Source organism: Hyperolius riggenbachi, chromosome 12, assembly GCF_040937935.1.
Source record: "Hyperolius riggenbachi isolate aHypRig1 chromosome 12, aHypRig1.pri, whole genome shotgun sequence".
NCBI lineage: Eukaryota > Metazoa > Chordata > Amphibia > Anura > Hyperoliidae > Hyperolius > Hyperolius riggenbachi.
In genome coordinates, this window is record NC_090657.1 from 187,356,079 (window position 1) to 187,376,558 (window position 20,480).

Here is a 20,480-nt window from a genome sequence, read left to right on the forward strand (position 1 = left end):
CTAATTTGAGGTCATTCACTAACTCCTCCCGTGTAGTTCTAGGATGCTTTTTCACCTTTCTCAGAACCATTGACACCCCACGAGGTGAGATCTTGCGTGGAGCCCCAGAGCGAGGTCGATTGATGGTCATTTTGTGCTCCTTCCATTTTCGAACAATCGCACCAACAGTTGTCACCTTCTCTCCCAGCTTCTTGTTAATGGTTTTGTAGCCCATTCCAGCCTTGTGCAGGTCTACAATTTTGTCTCTGACATCCTTGGACAGCTCTTTGGTCTTTCCCATGTTGGAGAGTTTGGAGTCCGCTTGATTGATTGATTCTGTGGACAGGTGTCTTTTATACAGGTGACTAGTTAAGACAGGTGTCCTTAATGAGGGTGACTAATTGAGTAGAAGTGTCTAACCACTCTGTGGGAGCCAGAACTCTTAATGGTTTGTAGGGGTTCAAAAACTTATTTCACTCAATGAAATGCAAATCAGTTGCTATCTTTTATTTAAGGTTATTTTTTCGATTTTCCTTTTAATGTGCTATCTGCCACTGTTAAAATAAACCTACCATTGAAATGATACTGTTCTGAGACTTTTCATTTCTTTGTCATTGGACAAACTTACAAAATCAGTGAGGGGTCAAATAATTATTTCCTCCACTGTATATTATATACCATATAGCAGCATAGAGGGTGCTAATGTGTCTGGGAACGCGAAGAATCACTCGCGTCCCCAGCCTGTCAGCTCCTGTCACCGAAACAGGAAGTGGCTGCTGGTGGGGCCAGGGGGATCGGAGGGAGATGGCGAGGGCACCGGACAGCTGCAGCGGGCTATTGGAAGCCCCAGGTGAGTAAAACTAATTTTTTATTTTGTTTGACTTAAAGAGAACCTGTACTGAGTAAAAATATTTAAAATAAACACATGAGGTAACTTCAAATGAACATTACAGAGTTACCTTGCCATCAGTTCCTCTCAGAAGCTCACCATTTTCTTCTGACAATAATCCCATCCAGTTCTGACAATATTTTGTCAGATCTGAAATATATCAGTTGCTGTCAGTAAAATATCAGTTGCTGTCAGTTATAGCTGAGAGGAAAACGGATGTACCAGGTAAAATGTCCATGTTTCCCTATGGCTCAAGTGGGTGATGTTACAGTTTAACTGTGTGCTGACCAGAAAGCTGTTATGGGGTAATGGCTATTTTCAAAATAGAGGACGGAAAATTCCCTTGATCATAGTGAACAAATAGGACACGGGACAGGAGAAAGACACTGAGGAGTAGACTACATGGAAGGTAAGTATGACTTGTGTATGCTTATTTTGACTTTTATTTTCAGTACAGGTTTTCTTTAAGTGTCCCTAGAGGACCGCCTTACGCCCATAGGCGGCGGCGGGTTTAAGTGGTTACTACATGGAAATGTCAGTTCACGGAGACTGTCTCCGTGAACAGTGTGCGAGCCGCCGATCGCGGCTCGCACGCCAAATGTAAACACGCGGGGAAGAAATCCCCGCTGTTTACATCATACGGCGCTGCAGCGCAGCAGTGCCGTAAGTCAGATCGGCGATCCCCGGCCTCTGATTGGCCGGGGATCGCCGTCATTTGATAGGCTGAAGCCTATCCCACAATGCGCAGGATGGATATCCGTCCTGCGCAGATGAATGAGGGAGAGGGAGGTAAGGGGACGGAGGGAGCGCGGAAAACGCTGCGGAGGGGGGCTTTGAAGAGCTCCCCCGCTCAGCCACACGGAGCGGCAGCGATCAGACCCCCCCAGCAGGTCATCCCCCTAGTGGGGAAAAAAGGGGGGAAGTATGATCGCCCTGCCATTAACACGATCTGCGCTGCGGGCTGGAGAGCCCACGCAGCGCAGATCACACAGAACAGGGCTGGTCCTTAAGTGGTTAAGTGGGAGCAGCTGACCAAAAACGAATTAAATTAGTACATAGCAAGGAAATGAACAGCGCTACTTAAAAACAGGCAAGTGCCTACCTGCAAAAGAGTGCAAGCCCCACTTGTGGGATATAATACACACCGAGCATACACATGACCTGTCTACCACTGGAGGATGTTGGTTTCCTGTAACAGCTTGCATGCAACCTATTAAGTACTCGTCCCTCCCACTGCGAAGAAGTCAATCCTCCATGGGAGGGGCCTAACACTAACTAATTCCTAACCTATGTATATGCATAGCCTGGGTGTGGCTAATCAAGTAAAATTGAAAATTGCGCAAAAGGTGGATCAGCGCAACACCAGGCCGCCTCCGAATGGCCTCCATCAGAGCCTCCCACTTAACAGCCATGCTTTTGGTGTATATGCAGAGCTTCTGTTTGGGTTCAAGGTGCGTTTTTAGTTTCTGGGGGGGCTCAGCGCACCTCTCATTGGAGGCCATTCGGAGGCGGCCTGGTGTTGCGCTGATCCACCTTTTGCGCAATTTTCAATTTTCGATTTTATTTGATTAGCCGCACCCAGGCTATGCATATACATAGGTTAGGATTTAGTTAGTGTTAGGCCCCTCCCATGGAGGATCGACTTCTTCGCAGTGGGAGGGACGAGTACTTAATAGGTTGCATGCAAGCTGTTACAGGAAACTAACATCCTCCTCCAGTGGTAGACAGGTCATGTGTATGCTCGGTGTGTATTATATCCCACAAGTGGGGCTTGCACTCTTTTGCAGGTAGGCACTTGCTTGTTTTTAAGTAGCGCTGTTCATTTCCTTGCTATGTACTTATTTGTAGCAGTGTTTGGTAAATGCAAGCATCCTCGCTCATTACGATGGGATAGCGGTGTTTGCAGGATGGCGGAGGGTTATTTGTAGCAATGTTTGGTAAATGCAGGCGTCCTCCCTAATTACGATGGGATAGCGGTGTTTGCAGGATAGTGAAGGGTTATTTGTAGCAGTGTTTGGTAAATGCAGGCGTCCTCCCTAATTACGATGGGGTAGCGGTGTTTGCAGGATGGTGAAGGGCTATTTATAGCATTGTTTGATAAATGCAGGCATTCTCGGCCTCGCTCATTATGATGGGGTAGCGGTGTTTGAAGGATGGTGAAGGGCTATTTGTAGCACTGTTTGGTAAATGCGGGCATCCTGGCTCATTACGATGGGGTAGCGGTGTTTGCAGGATGGTGAAGGGCTATTTGTAGCATTGTTTGATAAATGCAGGCATTCTCGGCCTCGCTCATTATGATGGGGTAGCGGTGTTTGCAGTGTCACAAAGTGGTTTAGTCGCTGTGTAAATGGTTGTTTCCCCCGAGGCGGTCGCTAGGCTTCTGGTTACTAATCCTTTATTTATGCTCAGTTAGATCATTAGCGGCTCTTCCTCTGGGAGCCCGAGGCCTCTTCTCACCCGGGGAGCAGGATGTGTTGCGTCTAACGCTGAGACTTACGCAGACATTACCAGCTTTACAGCGCGTTCTAATCCAATTCTTCCCCAATAGCTTGTGATTTATTCCAAATGTGCAAAGCCCGAGTCCGAGCAGAAGGGAAACACATCATCTGAAATGTACCTGTGATGTCAGTCTTAAAGGTCCACTATCGCGAAAATTGTAAAATTTAACCTCCTTAACGTTATGCCCGACACTGTGTCGGGCATACCGCTCTCTGTCCTCAGGAGTCATTTTCTGTAATAGCTGCAAAACCTTTAGCTAGCACTAGTCTAGCTAATACAAGTGCCCGGCACCCCCCGATCCCCCCATTTATACATTACCCAGCCTGGATCCAGCGATCGGCGCAGCCTCCCCGAACTGCTCCGGTCTCTCTATGGGGTGGATCGGGTTTGCGCATAATGTCATGTGCGATCGTCCCCATAGAGAGACCGTAGCTGTGCGGGGAGGCTGCGCCGATTGCTGGATCCAGGCTGGGTAATGTATAAACGGGGAGGGGGGATCGGGGGGGAGGGTGCCGGGCACTTGTACTAGCTAGCCTAGTGCTAGCTAAAGAAAATTAATTCATCCTGGGGCACAAAATAACAAAACCTCCTGAGCGGCGTAAAGCTCAGGAGGTTAAAGTACATGTAAACTTATACAAATAAGTACATTTCTCCCAGAGTAAAATGTGCTATAAATGACTTTTCTCATATGTTGCTTTATTTACAGTAGGTTGCAGAAATCTGATAGAACCGACAGGTTTTGGACTAGCCCTTCTCCTCAATGGGGGTTCTCAGTGTTTTATTTATTTTCAAAAGCACTTAGTGAATGGCAGTTGCTCCTTCCAACTGCCAAAAAAGTGTACAACTTACAATGAGGCTGGTCAGCATCTTTGTAAAAAAACACTTTGCAGGGAGTGTCTTTATAAAGAATAAGGGCCATGCTGTGAAAAAAATAACCTTTTAGCCTATTGCTTTGTTAGGGGGTGTGGTTATAGACAGGGTGTCGGAGTCATGGAGTCAGAGCAATTTTGGGTGCCTGGAGTCAGTCGGGAAAAAATTCACCGACTCCTAATGTATTTAAACTGTAATTAAAATAGATATGATAAAATGTTCTATTTCTTAGATAATAGTCATCATAAATAATATATTAAAAAAAAATACACACACACACACACACACACACACACACACACACACACACACACACACACACACACACACACACACACACACACACACACACTAGTAGTAGCGGTGCTTAGTCCAAAAAAAAATGAAATCAACAAATCAAAATTAGTTACTTGTGCTGCTTCAATAAAGCAGTCCCCATATTTTTAAACTCAGACATACATACCATGTTTCCCCGAAAGTAGGACATCCTCCTAAAGTAAGACCTAGTAAATATTTCGAGCTTGCTCGAAATATAAGGCCTACCCTTAAAATAAGCCCTAGTGGCTGAGGACGTCCCATCCGTCTGCACCCCCCCCCCCCCCCAAGTTACCCCGCTCCCACTGTACCTCCTGCCGACCCCTCCCGGCTCCTCCAGAAAGTCACACTGCCAGCCGACATACCGCTATCTTTACTGCAGATCAGCGTGGGTAAACGGCTGATTCCCGCACCGCCGCTTGTGGCCCCGTTCTGCCCTTTCTGCCGGCATAACTTTCAAACCGCAGATCAGCGGCAAAGTGTGGTTTACTTTATTACACAGTAGTACTATACTCTACATATGCACTCTCCACAGAGCTGCAGTGAATCCACTGAGAATGTTGTGCACATGGAACACAGCGGTGTTGTCTATCGCCTATAAAACCTGGATCAGATTGTGCATGAAGAATGTGTAGTAGAGGAAGAATCCCCTCATTCTCCTGCAGAGTACCTGCACATCATTCTTACATGTACCCACAGTTACATTGCCTAGGGCCTGATCCATGTTCAGATTGTACATGAAGAATGTGTAATAGAGGAAGAATCTCCTCGTTCCCCTGCAGAGTACCTGCACATCATTCTTACATGTACCCACACTTACATTGCCTAGGGCCTGATCCATGTTCAGATGTGTAATAGAGGAAGAATCCCCTCATTCTCCTGCAGAGTACCTGCATATCACTCTTACATGTACCCACAGTTACATTGCCTAGGGCCTGATCCATGTTCAGATTGTACATGAAGAATGTGTAATAGAGGAAGAATCTCCTCGTTCCCCTGCAGAGTACCTGCACATCATTCTTACATGCACCCACACTTACATTGCCTAGGGCCTGATCCATGTTCAGATTGTACATGAAGAATGTGTAATAGAGGAAGAATCTCCTCATTCCCCTGCAGAGTACCTGCACATCATTCTTACATGTACCCACACTTACATTGCCTAGGGCCTGATCCATGTTCAGATGTGTAATAGAGGAAGAATCCCCTCATTCTCCTACAGTGTACCTGCACACCATTCTTACATGTACCCACACTTACATTGCCTAGGGCCTGATCCATGTTCTTTGTTCCTGTCTGTACTTTTTTCAAGTACTCTTACCAAGGACCAGTTTTAGGGCCGTTTCCATTAGCCACCGCGCGCGGCTAGGAGACGCTCGGCGGCACTTCCGGGTCTGCGGGAACACAGACAAATCCCAGAAGCCGTGCCATGCACGGATATGGGATTCACTGCCTCCCGTGCAAAAACTGATGGCAATGCGGCCGAATTGCTAGGGCAAGCAATTTGGCCGGCGGCGCCATTATTTCCTATGGCAGAGTTTCCCCGAGCGATTTGCCTGCGTGAAACTCTGAGGATTCGGCCTGGTTTCCGCGCTAGTGGAAACGGGCCCTAAGTCTATGACTAAAGGGAATAAATATGTCAGTCTCCATATCCTTCTCACTTCAGTTGTCTTGTAAAATTCCTAAGTGTTTGCAGTTAAGAGACGAATTTCACGTTACATACTGTTAATCAACAAAATTGTAATATGCAAATTAGAGGAGTCGAAGGAATCCTAAACTGAGGAGTCGCAGTCGATGGATTTTTGTACCGACTCCACAGCCCTTGTTATAGATGTGGTTATAGATAATGGCAGTTGGTGCTGTCTGTTTGTCTTTCATGTCTGCCAGTAGTAAAGATGACCAGCAGGCTGATTGCGGAACAAACATGAACAAATTACATGGCGAATATCAATCATTTCTTGATCTCTCCTCTATTGCTTAACCTCTCACTTTGCAGTGTATTCGTTTATTTTCCGGTTCCCTCTTCTCGCTTGAAGGACAGATGCAAGAAGTTTAAAAAAATAAAAAATTAAAAAAATCCACTGATCAGGGGCTTCCTCCATCCCCTGGCAGCCAATATGTCCCTCATCGCAGCTCCACTTCCAGCTGGCTTACCGTGGTCTACTGCTCCTGTGCAAGCGGCAGCTCGTGCTCACTTGTTCTGGAGTATTCTGTGCAGGCGCAGTAGATGCCAACCTGGCGAGGTTGGCATCTGTAACGGAGGAGACCCCAGGCCACTGGCTGGGAGCTGAGCTGCGACGAGGGACATATCGGCTGCCAGGGGCTGGAGAAAGCAGCAGGTAAGTAAATCCTTTTTTTGTTTTTTTGTTTTTTTTATAAATTTTCCTCAGACCTTCCCTTGAAGTTCCTCTTTAAAATAGCCCTTTAAAATGGGTAGTGAAATGAGGCATAAGTTAATAAATGAAAAGAAACTGACCACAGCTGCTATACTATTTTTATTCAGTTTAAAGGGAATCCTCGTTGCCATAAATATAGATAGGTGTTGCATAAGTCTTTTTGCAATTTCATTCAGTGTTTTTAAAACTATTTTGCAGCCAGATAAGAATTTGAAAAACTTACTGCAACCGTGGTAACAGGACTCTCGTGTAATCCGTTTGGGTACCGTTGGCATGAGACTGTCCAGAAACCCACACCTTGCTTCAGGAGTTATGAGCAGCACAGAGCAGGAGCCTTTGTTACTCTATTCTGACATTCAGACTATCCTATTATTCTGCGCTAAACATTTATACTCCCATCTTGTCCGTTTCTGGAGGAATGGGTGTATTTTTTAAGCGGACCTGAAGATATTAAAAAAAGAAAAGTTTCACTTACCTGGGGCTTCTGTCAGCCCCCCGGTGCCCACGTGGTTTCCAAACGATTGTTCCGGCGCCGCGGCTCACTTTTCTTCTGTGCTACAGTCAGAAACTCCACCCAGCTCCTCCCTCCATGAGGGTTTTGTGGGGTGTGATGTAGCCGGATTCAGCAGGGTTTTTATAATGTGTCTCAGGAAAGACTTGACTGTAGTGTGTACTCTGTAAATCGCTGTGGAAGAGGTCAGTGCTATATAAATACATAATAATAATAATGATGTAGCCTCATGTTACATATGCATACATGATACATCACATACACAGGGGCTTCCAGTCAGTGCTGCATGGGACATTGTACTGTGGTCCTGAGGAAACGGGCAGGTCCTGCAAAACGCGTTATCTTTTCCAGTGTCCAATAAGATTATTAACTTTTTAAACCTTCTACCTGAGGTTATGACCCATTTCCATTGATTCTGTGATGCGAATGCGGCTACCTAGTCGCATCACTTCCGCTGGCGCCTGCGTCACTTCATTACTGCATCTCGGAATGCGGAAGTGAATTTAGGAGATAGGACGCGGCTGCGGGCGGATGCGGCTGTGCGAGAATCTGAAGCATGCTGCAAATTCTCGGATCGCTCTGCACAGCATGCACGCAATGGAAACTGTTCCATTGCTGTGCATGTATTTCAGCCGCATGTAGCCGCATCACACTGCGTCTAATGGAAACGGGCCCCAAGCCTTTTTAATTGCCCACGTTTACCCATTGCATACTACATTGGGGCGCCTCCTCCTATTTTGTGTACTGTTTTCACCCTTTTTTTTAGCCGTAGTTTGTAATACCCTGTTCAGTTAAAGGAACCCACATATCGGTCAATGTATGGGCAGATCTTCCATGAGACAGATCTCTCTCTGATTGAACCTGATCAGAGAGGGAGCTGCTGCCTGCCTATACGCCACAGACTGATTTCCAATAGATTTCAACATGAAATCTATCAGAAATCAGCCTAGCGCCACCACCTCCTTCCCCACCCCCCGGTAAAAAAAGGCCATCTCCAGGAAATCTCACCCGTCTGCTGTGTTTGCTTTTTCCGCGAACGCCTGTACCGCGTGGTGTGTCATCACACACGCGCCTGATGCCATGTGGTACAGCTGCTCGCAGGAAAGGCGGACACAGCGTTGATAGCGGAGGAGAAAATGATGGGCATGGAGGGATACTTTATACTTGGGGAGACACCGGCCAGGGGACCATCGGAAACATAAGTCGTCACAATATCGAACGCGGTTAATGCCACTCATACAATCAAGCACTCGCGACTGAGATTTTCCAGCATGTCCCATCCATTCTTTTGACTGATCGACCCACAAATATTGCCTGATGTATGGCCACCTTAACGGACAAGTGAAGTGAGACTTAAAAAGAAGCTGCCATGTTTATTTACTTTTAAACAATACCAGTTACCTGGCAACCCTGCTGATCTATTTGGCTGCAACCGTGTCTGAATTACCCCAGAAACAAGCATGCAGCTAATCTTGTCAGCTCTGACAAGAAGGTCAGAAATGCCTGATCTGCTGCATGCATGTTCATGGTCTATTGCTAAAAGTATTAGAGGCAGAGGATGAGGAGGATTTCCTGGCAACTGGTATTGCTTAAAAGAGAACCCGAGGTGGGTTTGAAGAATGTTATCTGCATACAGAGGCTGGATCTGCCTATACAGCCCAGCCTCTGTTGCTATCCCAAACCCCCCTAAGGTCCCCCTGCACTCTGCAATCCCTCATAAATCACCGCCACGCTGCTGACAAACAGCTTGTCAGAGCTGGCTGTGTTTATCTCTATAGTGTCAGTCTGCTGCTCTCCCCGCCTCCTGCAGAACTCCAGTCCCCGCCTGCATCCCTTCTCTCCCTGCTGTTTGGAGGGAAGGGACGGGGGCAGGGACCGGAGCTATGTAGGAGGCGGGGGAGCAGCTGAGACTGACACTACAGATGTAAACACAGCCTCACAGCACGGCTGTGATTTATGGGGGATTGCAGAGTGCAGGGGGACCTTAGTGGGGTTTGGGATAGCAACATAGGCTGGGCTGTATAGGCAGATCCAGCCTCTGTATGCAGATAACATTCTTTAAACACACCTCAGGTTCTCTTTAAAAGGAAATAAATATGGCAGCCTCCATAGCCCTCTCACTTCAGTTGTCCTTTAGGTGTATACCTGAGATATCTATGGAGAGGGGCAAAGAAAGCAGAGCCACTTCCCTCTTATTCATGTCATCAAGAGGAGTGGAGAGTATTAGTGTGCTGCTTGGGTGTGCCTATCTTCCCAGAAGGGAGGTTTACTAGTTTGTCTCCTCGGTGGACACTTGCCTGCTTATCAAGAGAATTAAAGAGTGTTAAAAGGCGTGAACATGGGCTGTGGAGACTTAAAGAGGAACTTTAACCCAGGATTGAACTTCCTTCCAATCAAATAGCTTATACCGGCTTTCCCATGAGAAATCTTTACCTTTTCTCGAATAGATCATCAGGGGGGTTTGTATGACTGATATTGTGGTGAAACCCCTCCCACAGTGTGATGTCATGACAATGGTCCTGACTGTTTGCTAACAACAGTAAGAAACCTCAATAATATTTTTATTGGCATTCTATCGAATTAAGCAACCCCTGTTAACTAGCCTAAGTGCCAGTTCCCGGGAGGGGCAAGACAGCAGCAGCCACTTTAAAGGGGAAGATATTTGCAGTGGTGTCAGGGGGATATAGAAGTCCTGAAGAAGGAGATTTTCAGTACAGGTAAGTATTATTTTCTCTCTTCATTCCTAAAGTTAGTTTTTTCTCCATCTCTCCTCGCAGTCAGTTGTGTTACCGGTTTACAGCCGGATAAATCTGCAGAAACTCTCCATCATGGAAAGCGTGAGCTGTGCGTCCAGCTGTGACATCGGATCCTTACCAGGGACTGGCATGCAAAGCGGATTCCTTCCATGCCAGGGCTGGTCATTTGCATGCCTGTCACTTGACAGTCAAATGCACACCTGATCAGCGAGTAGGCCTTGCAAATCGCCCTCCGCGGTCGGCTCACAGGTCTGCTTTCTGGGTGTATTCATCCGGAAAGTACCAGTGCGATTCCAGGGGGACCTCAGCTTCCTTCAGCACTCTCAGCCGGTACTGTCTTTCCAGGCAGTCGGTGACCACAGGGTACCGGTGCGGGTCAAACTTGTTAGCAAACAGATGCGGAGAGTCCATCAGCCACTGAAGGTCCCCAAGGCCAAAGACGCAGATGTCCCGGACGTAGTGACCTGAGAAAGAGCGGAACTGTCAGATCAAAGGGAACCAGAAGTAACATGTGACATAATAAGATAAACAAGTATGCACAGTGGCAGTCCTATTTACAGAACAACTGAAGAGAGAGGGATATGGAGGCTGCCATATTTATTTCCTTTTAAATGATACCAGTTGCCTGGCTGTTCTGCTGATCCTCTGCCTCTAATACTTTTACCCATAGACCCTGAACAAGCATGCAGCAGATCAGGTGTTTCTGACATTGTCAGATCTGACATTCTTGTCTGCATGCTTGTTACAGGTGTGTGATTCAGATACTTCTGCATCCAAATAGATCAGCGGGCTTCCAGTAAACTGGTATCAAACAAATTGAATAACCAATACTGCTGCATGTGCTGAAAAAAGGTACAAATTTTATTATGTGACATATACCACAACAATTACTGGCCAAGACAAGGACAAGAATACTTAAAAACTTGCCTAAAAACATGAATCAGCATGGTGAGCACTTATAGTAATAATAGTCATAGACCTAGGATTGTGTGCAATTGCGCCCAAGTGGCCTGGCCTCAAACCAATGCGCAAAAATGGGCAGCACTCACAATCTTCATCGGTCAATCCTAAATCTATGATTAACCACCGACCAAAAGATGGTTTATGCCCTGTCCAAAATCGCCCAGCATCAGCCTATACAAAAAATGGACGGACTACCAATCTTAATTGGTCATGTGTGGCCCCACCACCGACGCACACCGAGGCCTCAGAACGAGCTTCCTGTCATAGTTTGAACTGCAGTACACACTTAGATGCATATGTCCTCCATTTGTGTCAGAGCAAACTCCATTCTCTGTGAATGTATTCCCCTTTAAATCGCTTGCTGTGGTAAATGTCTCACTTGGATACAATTTCTGCTTTTTGACTGATCACCGGATTGGACTCTGTGTACGTGATTTTCATGGGGACATAGAAACTGGCAGTGATCTTACCATCTCGCTGTGGCTGCTTGATGTTAACTCACGGTTGTGTGGCGTTTCAGCTGCGGTGAGGAAACTTCAACACACCGGTGCCTGTATCTGGCAGCACAGGTCGGACCTTTTCAGCCATTGCACACAATCCTAGGTCTATGACTATTATTACTATAAGTGCTCACCATGCTGATTCATGTTTTTAGGCAAGTTTTTAAGTATTTTTGTCCTTGTCTTGGCCAGTAATTGTTGTGGTATATGTCACATAATAAAATTTGTACCTTTTTTCAGCACATGCAGCAGTATTGGTTATTCAATTTGTTTGGTACAGTATAACTATATTTAACCAGTACAGCTCCTCCACACGGAGTAGTGCAATTTTTCAATTGGGTTGGACGCTCATAGCATGTATTTTTTTGGTTGAGTAAACTGGTATGGTTTAAAAGGAAATAAATATGGCAGCCTCCATACTTCCCTCCTTTACAGATGTCCTTTAACCATTTATGCCGCACAGATGTGAGCCTCACGTCTGCAGCTGCTACAGCTGCAGGAACGCTCTAGTCACGTCCCTGCAGTTTGGGGTGCTGTGCGGGCGATCGTGCAGGCAGATGCCCGTGATCGCGATGTTGCTGGTAGCAGGGGGCATTGGCTGCAGGGGACAAAAGTCCCCTGTGCCAATCTGTACATGTCCGCCGAGAATAAACACTGTTTTTGTTCAAAAACAGTCTTTTTACTTAAATAGAGCTGCCACGCTTCTTTCTGCCACCGGTCGTTAGATTTATGAATGGGAACAAAGTTCCCATTTATTAATCTCCCCGTAGGCCACTGTGATCGATGCCTGCATCACTTTCCTAGTTAGTGTACCAACACATTGTTTCCTATGTAGCGTACTTATTGTACGCTAATAGGATTTTCTCAGCGGGGACATCCTGTGGCCAAATATTAAAATTACACCTACTGACTTTAGGGAATTAAAAAAAAAATGTGTATGACAAGATGGCATATTATTATACATTTATGGGCTAAAAATTAGCGATGGATGTAAAACTGCAAATATGTACCTTTTTATTTCCAAATAAAATATTGTTACCATACATTATACTAGGGATATAATTTTAATGTTGCAATAACCGGGACAAATGGGAAAATAAAATGTGTGGATTTTAAAGGATACCCGAGGTGACATGCAGGGCCCAAGGCTGCTGTCACCACCCCCCCCCCCCCCCCCCACCTTTAGTATAGGTAGCCAGATGACCCCTCCCCCCGTCCTTCTAGTATGGGTAACCTGATGACCCCCCCTTCCAGTATAGGAAGCCAGATGACCCCTCCCACCTTCCTTCTAGTATGGGTAACCTGATGACCCCCCCCCCCTCCAGTATAGGTAGCCAGATGACCCCTCCCCCCTTCCTTACCTGATGACCCCCCCCCTCCAGTATAGGTAGCCAGATGACTCCCTTAATTCCTCCTTTTCTCACTTCCCCCTTTCAGTATACTGTTGGTAGCCAGCTTGCCTTCACACCGCAGCAGCTATCAGTGTCACTCATTTGTCAGCTCGTCTCCCGTGCCAAAGCTTCCTCTTCCCCTATGTCTCCAATGCTGCCCAAGTTCATAGCCGCCGGCCACAATGCAAACATGCACAGAGAGCAAGGTGGCTGGCAGCAGAGTACCGCTGTCAGACACTCGCCTGATCTCCCTGCATTGCAGCATTTGCAAGTTTGCAAATGCTGCATAAGTTCAGCCTGCTCCTTTGGTGCCCTTGGTTCTGTGGTGCCCTAGGCTATGGCTTAGGTGTCCTTGGCCTAAATCCGGCCCTGGTGACATGAGATAGATATGGGTATGTACAGTGCCTAGCACACAAATAACTTTGCTGTTCCTTTTTTTTTTTTTTTTTTAATCTCTGCCTGAAAGAGTTAAATATCCGGTATGTAAGTGGTTGACTCAGTTCTGACTCAGACAGGAAGTGACCAGGGCTGTGGAGTCGGTCCAAAAATCCTCCGACTCATTAGTTTAGGATTCCTCCGACTCTGACTCCTCGACTCCTCTAATTTGCATATTACAATTTTGTTGATTAACAGTATGTAACGTGAAATTCGTCTCTTAACTGCTAACGCTTAGGAATTTTACAAGACAACTGAAGTGAGAAAGATATGTAGACTACTATATTTATTCCATTTAGACTAAAACTAGTCCTTGGTAAGAGTACTTGTAAAAGGTACAGACCGGAACAAAGAACATCTATCAGGCCCTAGGCAATGTAACTGTGGGTACATGTAAGAATGATGTGCAGGTACTCTGCAGGGGAATGAGGAGATTCTTCCTTTATTACACATTCTTCATGCACAATCTGAACAAGGTTTATGGGTGACAGACAACACCTCTGTGTTTAATGTGCACAACATTCTCAGTGGATTCCCTGCAGCTCTGTGGGGAGTGCATATGTAGAGTATAGTACTACTGTGTACCAAGGTAAACCTGGGACAGATGAAATTAAAGTTTTATACATACCTGGGGCTTCCTTCAGCCCCCTTCAGGCTAATCAGTCCCTCGCTGTCCTCCTCCGCCATCTGGATCTTCTGCTATGAGTCCAGGTACTTGAGCCAGTCTGGTGTAGTGCGCATGCACACACTCCGCCGCCGGGGGCGTACTATACCTGCGCAGCACTATTGCGCAGGTGCAGAATGCTCCTGGCTGTGGAAGCGGCACGTAGCCAGACTGCTCTGACTGGCTGAATTACCTGGGGATAAGGAGGAGTTTCAGGTGGTGAAGGAGGACAGCGAGGGACTGATTAGCCTGAAGGGGGTTGGAAGAAGCCCCAGGTATGTATAACATTCTTCTTTTCATCCGTCTCAGGTACCCTTTAATTTGTAGTCACCAAACCAAATTTTAACAACATATCAAATTATTTGATTTCATGAGCAAATACAATTGCATAAATCAGCATCAATGCAGAATTATTTCCATCTCATTGACCATCTCTATTAGTGACACAGCTACACATCAGGCTTTATTCTTACAGCATAGATGTTATTTAGTATATATAAGAGATTCCTGTGTACACATCATATATACAGTCACAATCAGATATGTATATCTGACTTTAAAAATACGGGGACTGATTTATTGAAGCAGCACAAGTAACTAATTTTGATTGGTTTATTTCATTTTTGTGGACTGAGCACAGCTATTACTGTATATATACTGTATATATACATTACTTTTAATGACTATTATCTGAGAAATAGAACATTTTATCATATTTTCTATTTTAATTACAGTTACAAATTCATTAAGAGTCGGAGTTGGTGCATTTTTTCCCGACTCCAACTCCAGGCACCCAAAATTGCTCCAACTCCGACTCCACAGCCCTGGAAGTGACTACAGCGTGACCCTCACTGATAAATACCTGTCCTGCTCACCCATCTGAAATTCATCTCCGGCTCTTCCAAAAGTCTGCATGTCGCTGCTGTGCACAGGTGCACTAATAGCTTTGCACTCAGGATCCGGCGGAAATAGCTGAGCCTGATCGGGTCTGCTCTACTGTGCAGGCACGAGCTGTCTGCACAGTAGAGCAGACCCAACCAGGCTCTGCTATTTCCACCAGAGCCTGAGCGTAAAGCCTGCTAATGTAAATATTGTCGCAGTGTGTTCGGGGCTGCCAGCGCGTACGTGTGAAATCGCCACTGGGAGACTTGGGCACAGGATACAGCCGATATACGGCTTATCCTGCTGCTGCACAAGTTTCCAGCGGTGTTAATTACTATTCCACCTCCAGGTCCACGTGGATGGTGGGGAATTATGTAATTTGTCTGCCAGCTGTTGCTGGCGGCTGAATTACAGTGTTTCAAAAGTAACTTCAGCTCAGTCTTCTGATGGCGCCGAAGTTACTGACTGTGTGCCGCTATAGCCGTAATTCCTATAGCTGTCTATGGTGGCACCGGTTGTGGCCCAATATCCGGCGCTGTATAGGCCGTGTTCGCTGGCTCGGGCTGGTGGAGGGAGACAGGGGGAGCCTCATTAGGATACAGAGACTTCCCCCTCCCGAGGTAAGTATTTTTTTCATTGCTTCTACTCAGTACCATACTAAGTACCATACCATATTGCTTCTACTAAGTCCCACCCCTTCACTGTACCATGACTGTTGCAAAATGTTATACAGTTAAAACATAATTGACGGTTAAATATTTGTACTGTTAATGCTGATGTGAGGCCCAGAAAACAGCCTGTATAAAGTAGGGCTCTTACCGTGGCAGCCGGAGTGCGATGCCCCCTCCTGGTCCCTCCACTTAACGGCTCGAATATTTCCTTCCCAGCCTGCATCTGGTGTGGATCCTGGGACACCTGCAAGTTTTTACAAGTCGCTTAAAGTGGATTTGTTTTATTACATTTATTAAGTACTTAATTGTTATGATTAATAACACAAACATGTATTTCATTTCTTTATTTTATATTCCTAGTGAATGTATAAAGAGGCGCTGTCAGCCATACTATCTCAGAAAAAAACACATACTTAAGTAGATAAATACTTGCTCTACTTACATAACACATGTATTGCATTGTCCACATTTTGATTTCAGTGATTTTTCTATAGTAAAAGAATAAATCCTTTTCCATTTTGTCTGTGTCTATCTTGAAGCCAATCCCGACATCCTTTCCTCCCTTACTCTGTCTGTGTATCATTGCCCGCCCCCCTCCCAGTCTTCAGACACTCCCACCCAGCTCTGCAGTAGAAAGTGCATTGAGAAATATTGGCCAATCAGAGAGAAACAGAGGTGTGGGAGGGGAAAACAGGAGGGAAAGGGGTTTCAGCCAATCAGGCTGCATTAGTTAAGTCTGAGGGGAGAGTAAAGAAAACCCGAGTAGAAAGAAGTCTCAGGTTTTATACTCACCTGGGGCTTCCTCCAGCCCCCTTGAGGCTGCTCTGTCCCTTGCCATTTCCCTGGCTTTTCCTCTCTCCTGCTGGACGGCCCATTACTCTAGTTGAGTTTTGCTTTGTTGCGCATGTAAAGCCCGGCCACGCACTGCCGCTGTTGCAGAATGCTCTCAGGGGAGGCGGTGAGGGACCAAGCGGCCTCTGGGGACTTAGTGACTCTCCAGCCATAAAATTAAAAACCATCATCACTGCTGCAAAGAAAAGTTATATTTACCTGCGGAGTCTCATCCCACAAAGCCGTCCCGAAGACCCCGCATCACTCCTTTTCCGGCGCCTTCTCCCGCCTCCCCTCTCTCCTCGGAGAAAAAATAAGCTGTAAATAGTTTAGTCTCTGTGCAGCGCTGTCCCATCCCCTGGGTTGAACTTAGGGCCAGCACACACATCTAATTTTCATTAGCCAATTTAACCGCTTCCTGTTTTACTGAACAATTATTCATTTGCGATCATTTGTATGATCGACCGCAAGCAATTGTTTGGAACCACTAACGGACAAAAATCTCCTAACCAATCAGATTGGATTATTGGAATTTATCTGATTTTTGGATTGATCCCATCAATCTGGCCAGATTGGGTTGGAATGTTCATTAGTGGTCTCGAACAATCATTCGGGAGCGATTATGTGAACGACTGGAAACAAATGATCTTTTGGAGAATTGGATCTTCAGTGGTCACCTTGAAGGATACCCGAAGTGACATGATGAGATAAACGTGTAGAAGTGGTAAGATTTGTGCAATCAAGACTGCGTCATTAATAATGGGCAGCTTTAGGGCCTGTTGACACTGAAGTGAAAAACGCTGTGGTTAATAGAAAGCAGTTAAACATAAAAACAGACGGTAAATGCACCCTGTGCTACCAATAGAATGCTTATGCTTCCTGGTCTTTGGACAAGCAGGGACGGCGGAGTTGTGACGCAAATGCAGTGGCCAGTGTGAACAGGTCCTGAGCGGATGTGCTTACCTCACCGTTTATGCCTACGCTGCGTTTGTGGTATAGTGTAAACCTGGCCGTAGCCTGATTTTCATGACAATATTTCAGCAAACTTTAGTATGAGCTGTATGGGAGAAAACTGAAAAAAAAAAAAAATTGTGGGGAACTCCAGAATACCTCCAGCACTATACTGACACTGATTTGTAGATAAAATCCTGGTATATTATTATTTCTGTATTCAGCCCAAATCCTGTTTATTGTGTGACTACTGTATTTTTGGACTATAAAAGACTCACTTTTTCTACCCCAAAAGTGGGGAAAATAGTCACTGCATCTTATTGTCCAAATGCAGGGAGTTCCTGACTTGTGAATGTCTGCCAATACAAACCTCCAACTCGGCGCAATGTCGGAGACTACCTGTACTGTGCTCATGTAGAGGAGCACACGGGGACACAAAGGGGCATAGAGGACACAAGGGGAACACAAAGGGGCATAGAGGACACAAGAGGTACAAGGGGACATGAGGTACAAAGGGGGCATAATCCACAAAATGCCCCTTCATCATGGATGCACCAGTTTAGTATATATTTTTTCCCCCGGGTTTTGTCCTCTAAACCAAGGTGCGTCTTTTGATCAGGAGCATCTTATAGTCCAAAAAATATGGTAATTCCTCACCTTTAATCCGGTTGAGCGTCACCCAGTAGTGCTCGTCGGGGCTGTACGTGTCCTTGGACCATTCCAAAAGATCTTTCGCCCGTCTGTCCGACAACACAAACTGCACAAAGTCCCTGGTGAGCGCGTAATACGCAGTGCCAAAATACAGAGTGATATTATGGGGCGGAGGGTCTTTCTCTTCTTTGGTTGGATAGACGTAAGATTTTCCCATGTGGATAAACTCTTTATAACTAACTTGTGTGCGATACTTCATGTGGTCCGGCTGTACCACGCCAGGAGTGAGGTTTTTGCCTCTCCATTTGCTTTTAAGATAACGAACAGTCTCTCTGATGGTTTTGATGGGGAAGTCTTGCCCACATAGGTTGATGACATGATTCCACCGAATGTTTGATTGCACCAACTCCTCCATGCAGTTAATATCGGCTTGCAGTCGCGAGATCCCGGCATACACAACAGTCTCCTGCTTTCTGGTGACAAAAACATTAGGGAAACAGTCAGCTACTTTTTGCACAGCCAGGCTGAAAGGTTTGGGGGACTTCTGGTCAACGTGGATGCAGTAGACGTTCTGTGGGGCATAGATGGCAGTGAGGAGCTTCAGAAACATGTCCAGCTTTTTGTGTATGGTCATTATAAAGGCCAGCGGGTAGCCTGTTTCTTCTTCAGACAGAGGTTTGGTGATGAAGTGGAACTCTTGTGTGAATGTGGAACAGTTGCTCATGGACTGTAGAAGAACTGGACCTTGGTCTTTGGATGGTGGCAGAGCCTCTTGGCAGAAGTTTCCCACCACGAGAGCGGCTGGCTTCCCTTCAAATAATGCCGTGCACAGTTCTCCGGGGTAGAAGCCACATTCTTTGATCTCTGACAAGATGGACGTGTTCTGGTCTGGTGGGTCGATGTTGTTTATAGCCAAAAGGACAATACAGATGCCGACGCATAACATAAACCCCGACTTCGTGCAACCAAGAATGCTCATTGTCCTCTCGCCCGTGACTTCTCATCCGTGCTTAGATGTTCTTTCATGGAATTCTGAGGAGAAATCACAAACCAGGCTAATTAACTGGGTGATTGGAATTTAGCTGATCTTTGGGCTGCCCAAAGTAGACAATGACAAAAATTTCTATAAGAAACTTTTAGTGAGAAGTACAATATTAATTCCTTTGAGGTGTACCAGAAAGGTTTGTACTAAAAGGCGATGAGGGGGAAGAGGTGTCCAAGGTGAATAAAACAAAGTTTAAAAATACATACAATGGAAACAAAGAGAGGTGGCTTGCCTCTAAAGATGCTAGTCTTTGCAAATCTCTCTTGAGCTCAGCTTAGCTATCACAAGTGGCACCATTATTGGCCTGAGGAAATGGGCAAGTGATGCATTGTGGAAGACCAGTCACTCAAAGGGGTTCTGGGGGGTGGGGGTGTGGAAAATAAAAACAGACACTTATCTGGGGCTTCTATCAGCCCCCCGTAGCAGTAATGTCCCACGCCGTCCTCCTCCAATCCACCGTTCTCCGCTGCCGGCACCGGGCAATTATTCGTCTAACAAGATGAATAATGCGCATCCCGCTCGCATCATCGGAAGCTTACTGCGCAGGCGCAGTACGAAGTTTTCTTGTACTGCGCCTGCACAGTAAGCTTCCGATGACACGCTCGGAGTTGGATGGCATGCCGTGCTAGACCGGGGCCCGGTGGCTGAGAACGGCGAAATGGAGGAGGACGGCGTGGGAAATTACAGCTACAGGGTGCTGATAGAAGCCCCAGGTAAGTGTCTGTTCTTATTTTCAACACCCCCCTACAGAACCACTTTAAAACTGAATTATCGCTAATACCTTCTGTTTTAAGAAGGCAAATCACACTAAGCATTGCTTCTTCGAGGTGCCGTCCTATCTATCCCTACCTTGCGTTGTGCTGAAAGGAACTCCCTCTTGAATGGTTTTAAACCAAGTTATTGTGCATAGTTGGCTGCTATAGGAAACACTATAGTTTGTGGCTTGGGGAAACTGTGAAGGTCTTCTTGTGGCGAGAATCAGACTAGGCAGTGCTAGGTCACTCTCCAGCAAAAGAGGCTGATCGATATGACCTTCTTATAAGTGGAAATTATGCAGTTCTAGACATGTTTTTTTTTTCTCTCCTTTGTATTCGTTTATAAATCATTTAGTCGCTGTTTTCTTATTTTAAAACCTTACTTCACTGCAATTGATGTTCTTTCATTTTTCAGTGGTTCTGGCATCTATACTGCTGGCAAGGTGAATCATTGTGGGATGTTCCATCCCTTCCCCTTTGTAGTGAGCAGTAATATCAGTTATCTCCCAGAGTGCTCTGGGGAGAA

At 46.0% G+C, this 20,480-nt stretch overlaps 2 protein-coding genes across 3 annotated transcripts in view; one reads left to right on the forward strand and one right to left on the reverse strand.

Moving 5' to 3' along the window:
- RTF2 (replication termination factor 2) overlaps positions 1-20,480 on the forward strand; it is a 65,044-nt gene that overhangs the window by 27,132 nt on the left and 17,432 nt on the right. The window lies entirely within an intron of this gene.
- Positions 9,538-20,480, reverse strand: part of LOC137542509 (beta-1,3-galactosyl-O-glycosyl-glycoprotein beta-1,6-N-acetylglucosaminyltransferase 7-like) — a 48,180-nt gene continuing 37,237 nt past the window's right edge. For both annotated transcript variants that reach the window (XM_068264479.1, XM_068264480.1), the window contains 3 exons: positions 18,161-19,186; positions 15,870-15,965; positions 9,538-10,679 (listed from right to left, as the gene is read on the reverse strand). In XM_068264479.1, the coding sequence (XP_068120580.1) occupies positions 10,459-10,679; positions 15,870-15,965; positions 18,161-19,133 (1,290 nt within the window). In that variant the 5' untranslated portion in view covers positions 19,134-19,186 and the 3' untranslated portion in view covers positions 9,538-10,458. The remainder of the gene's footprint in view (positions 10,680-15,869; positions 15,966-18,160; positions 19,187-20,480) is intronic.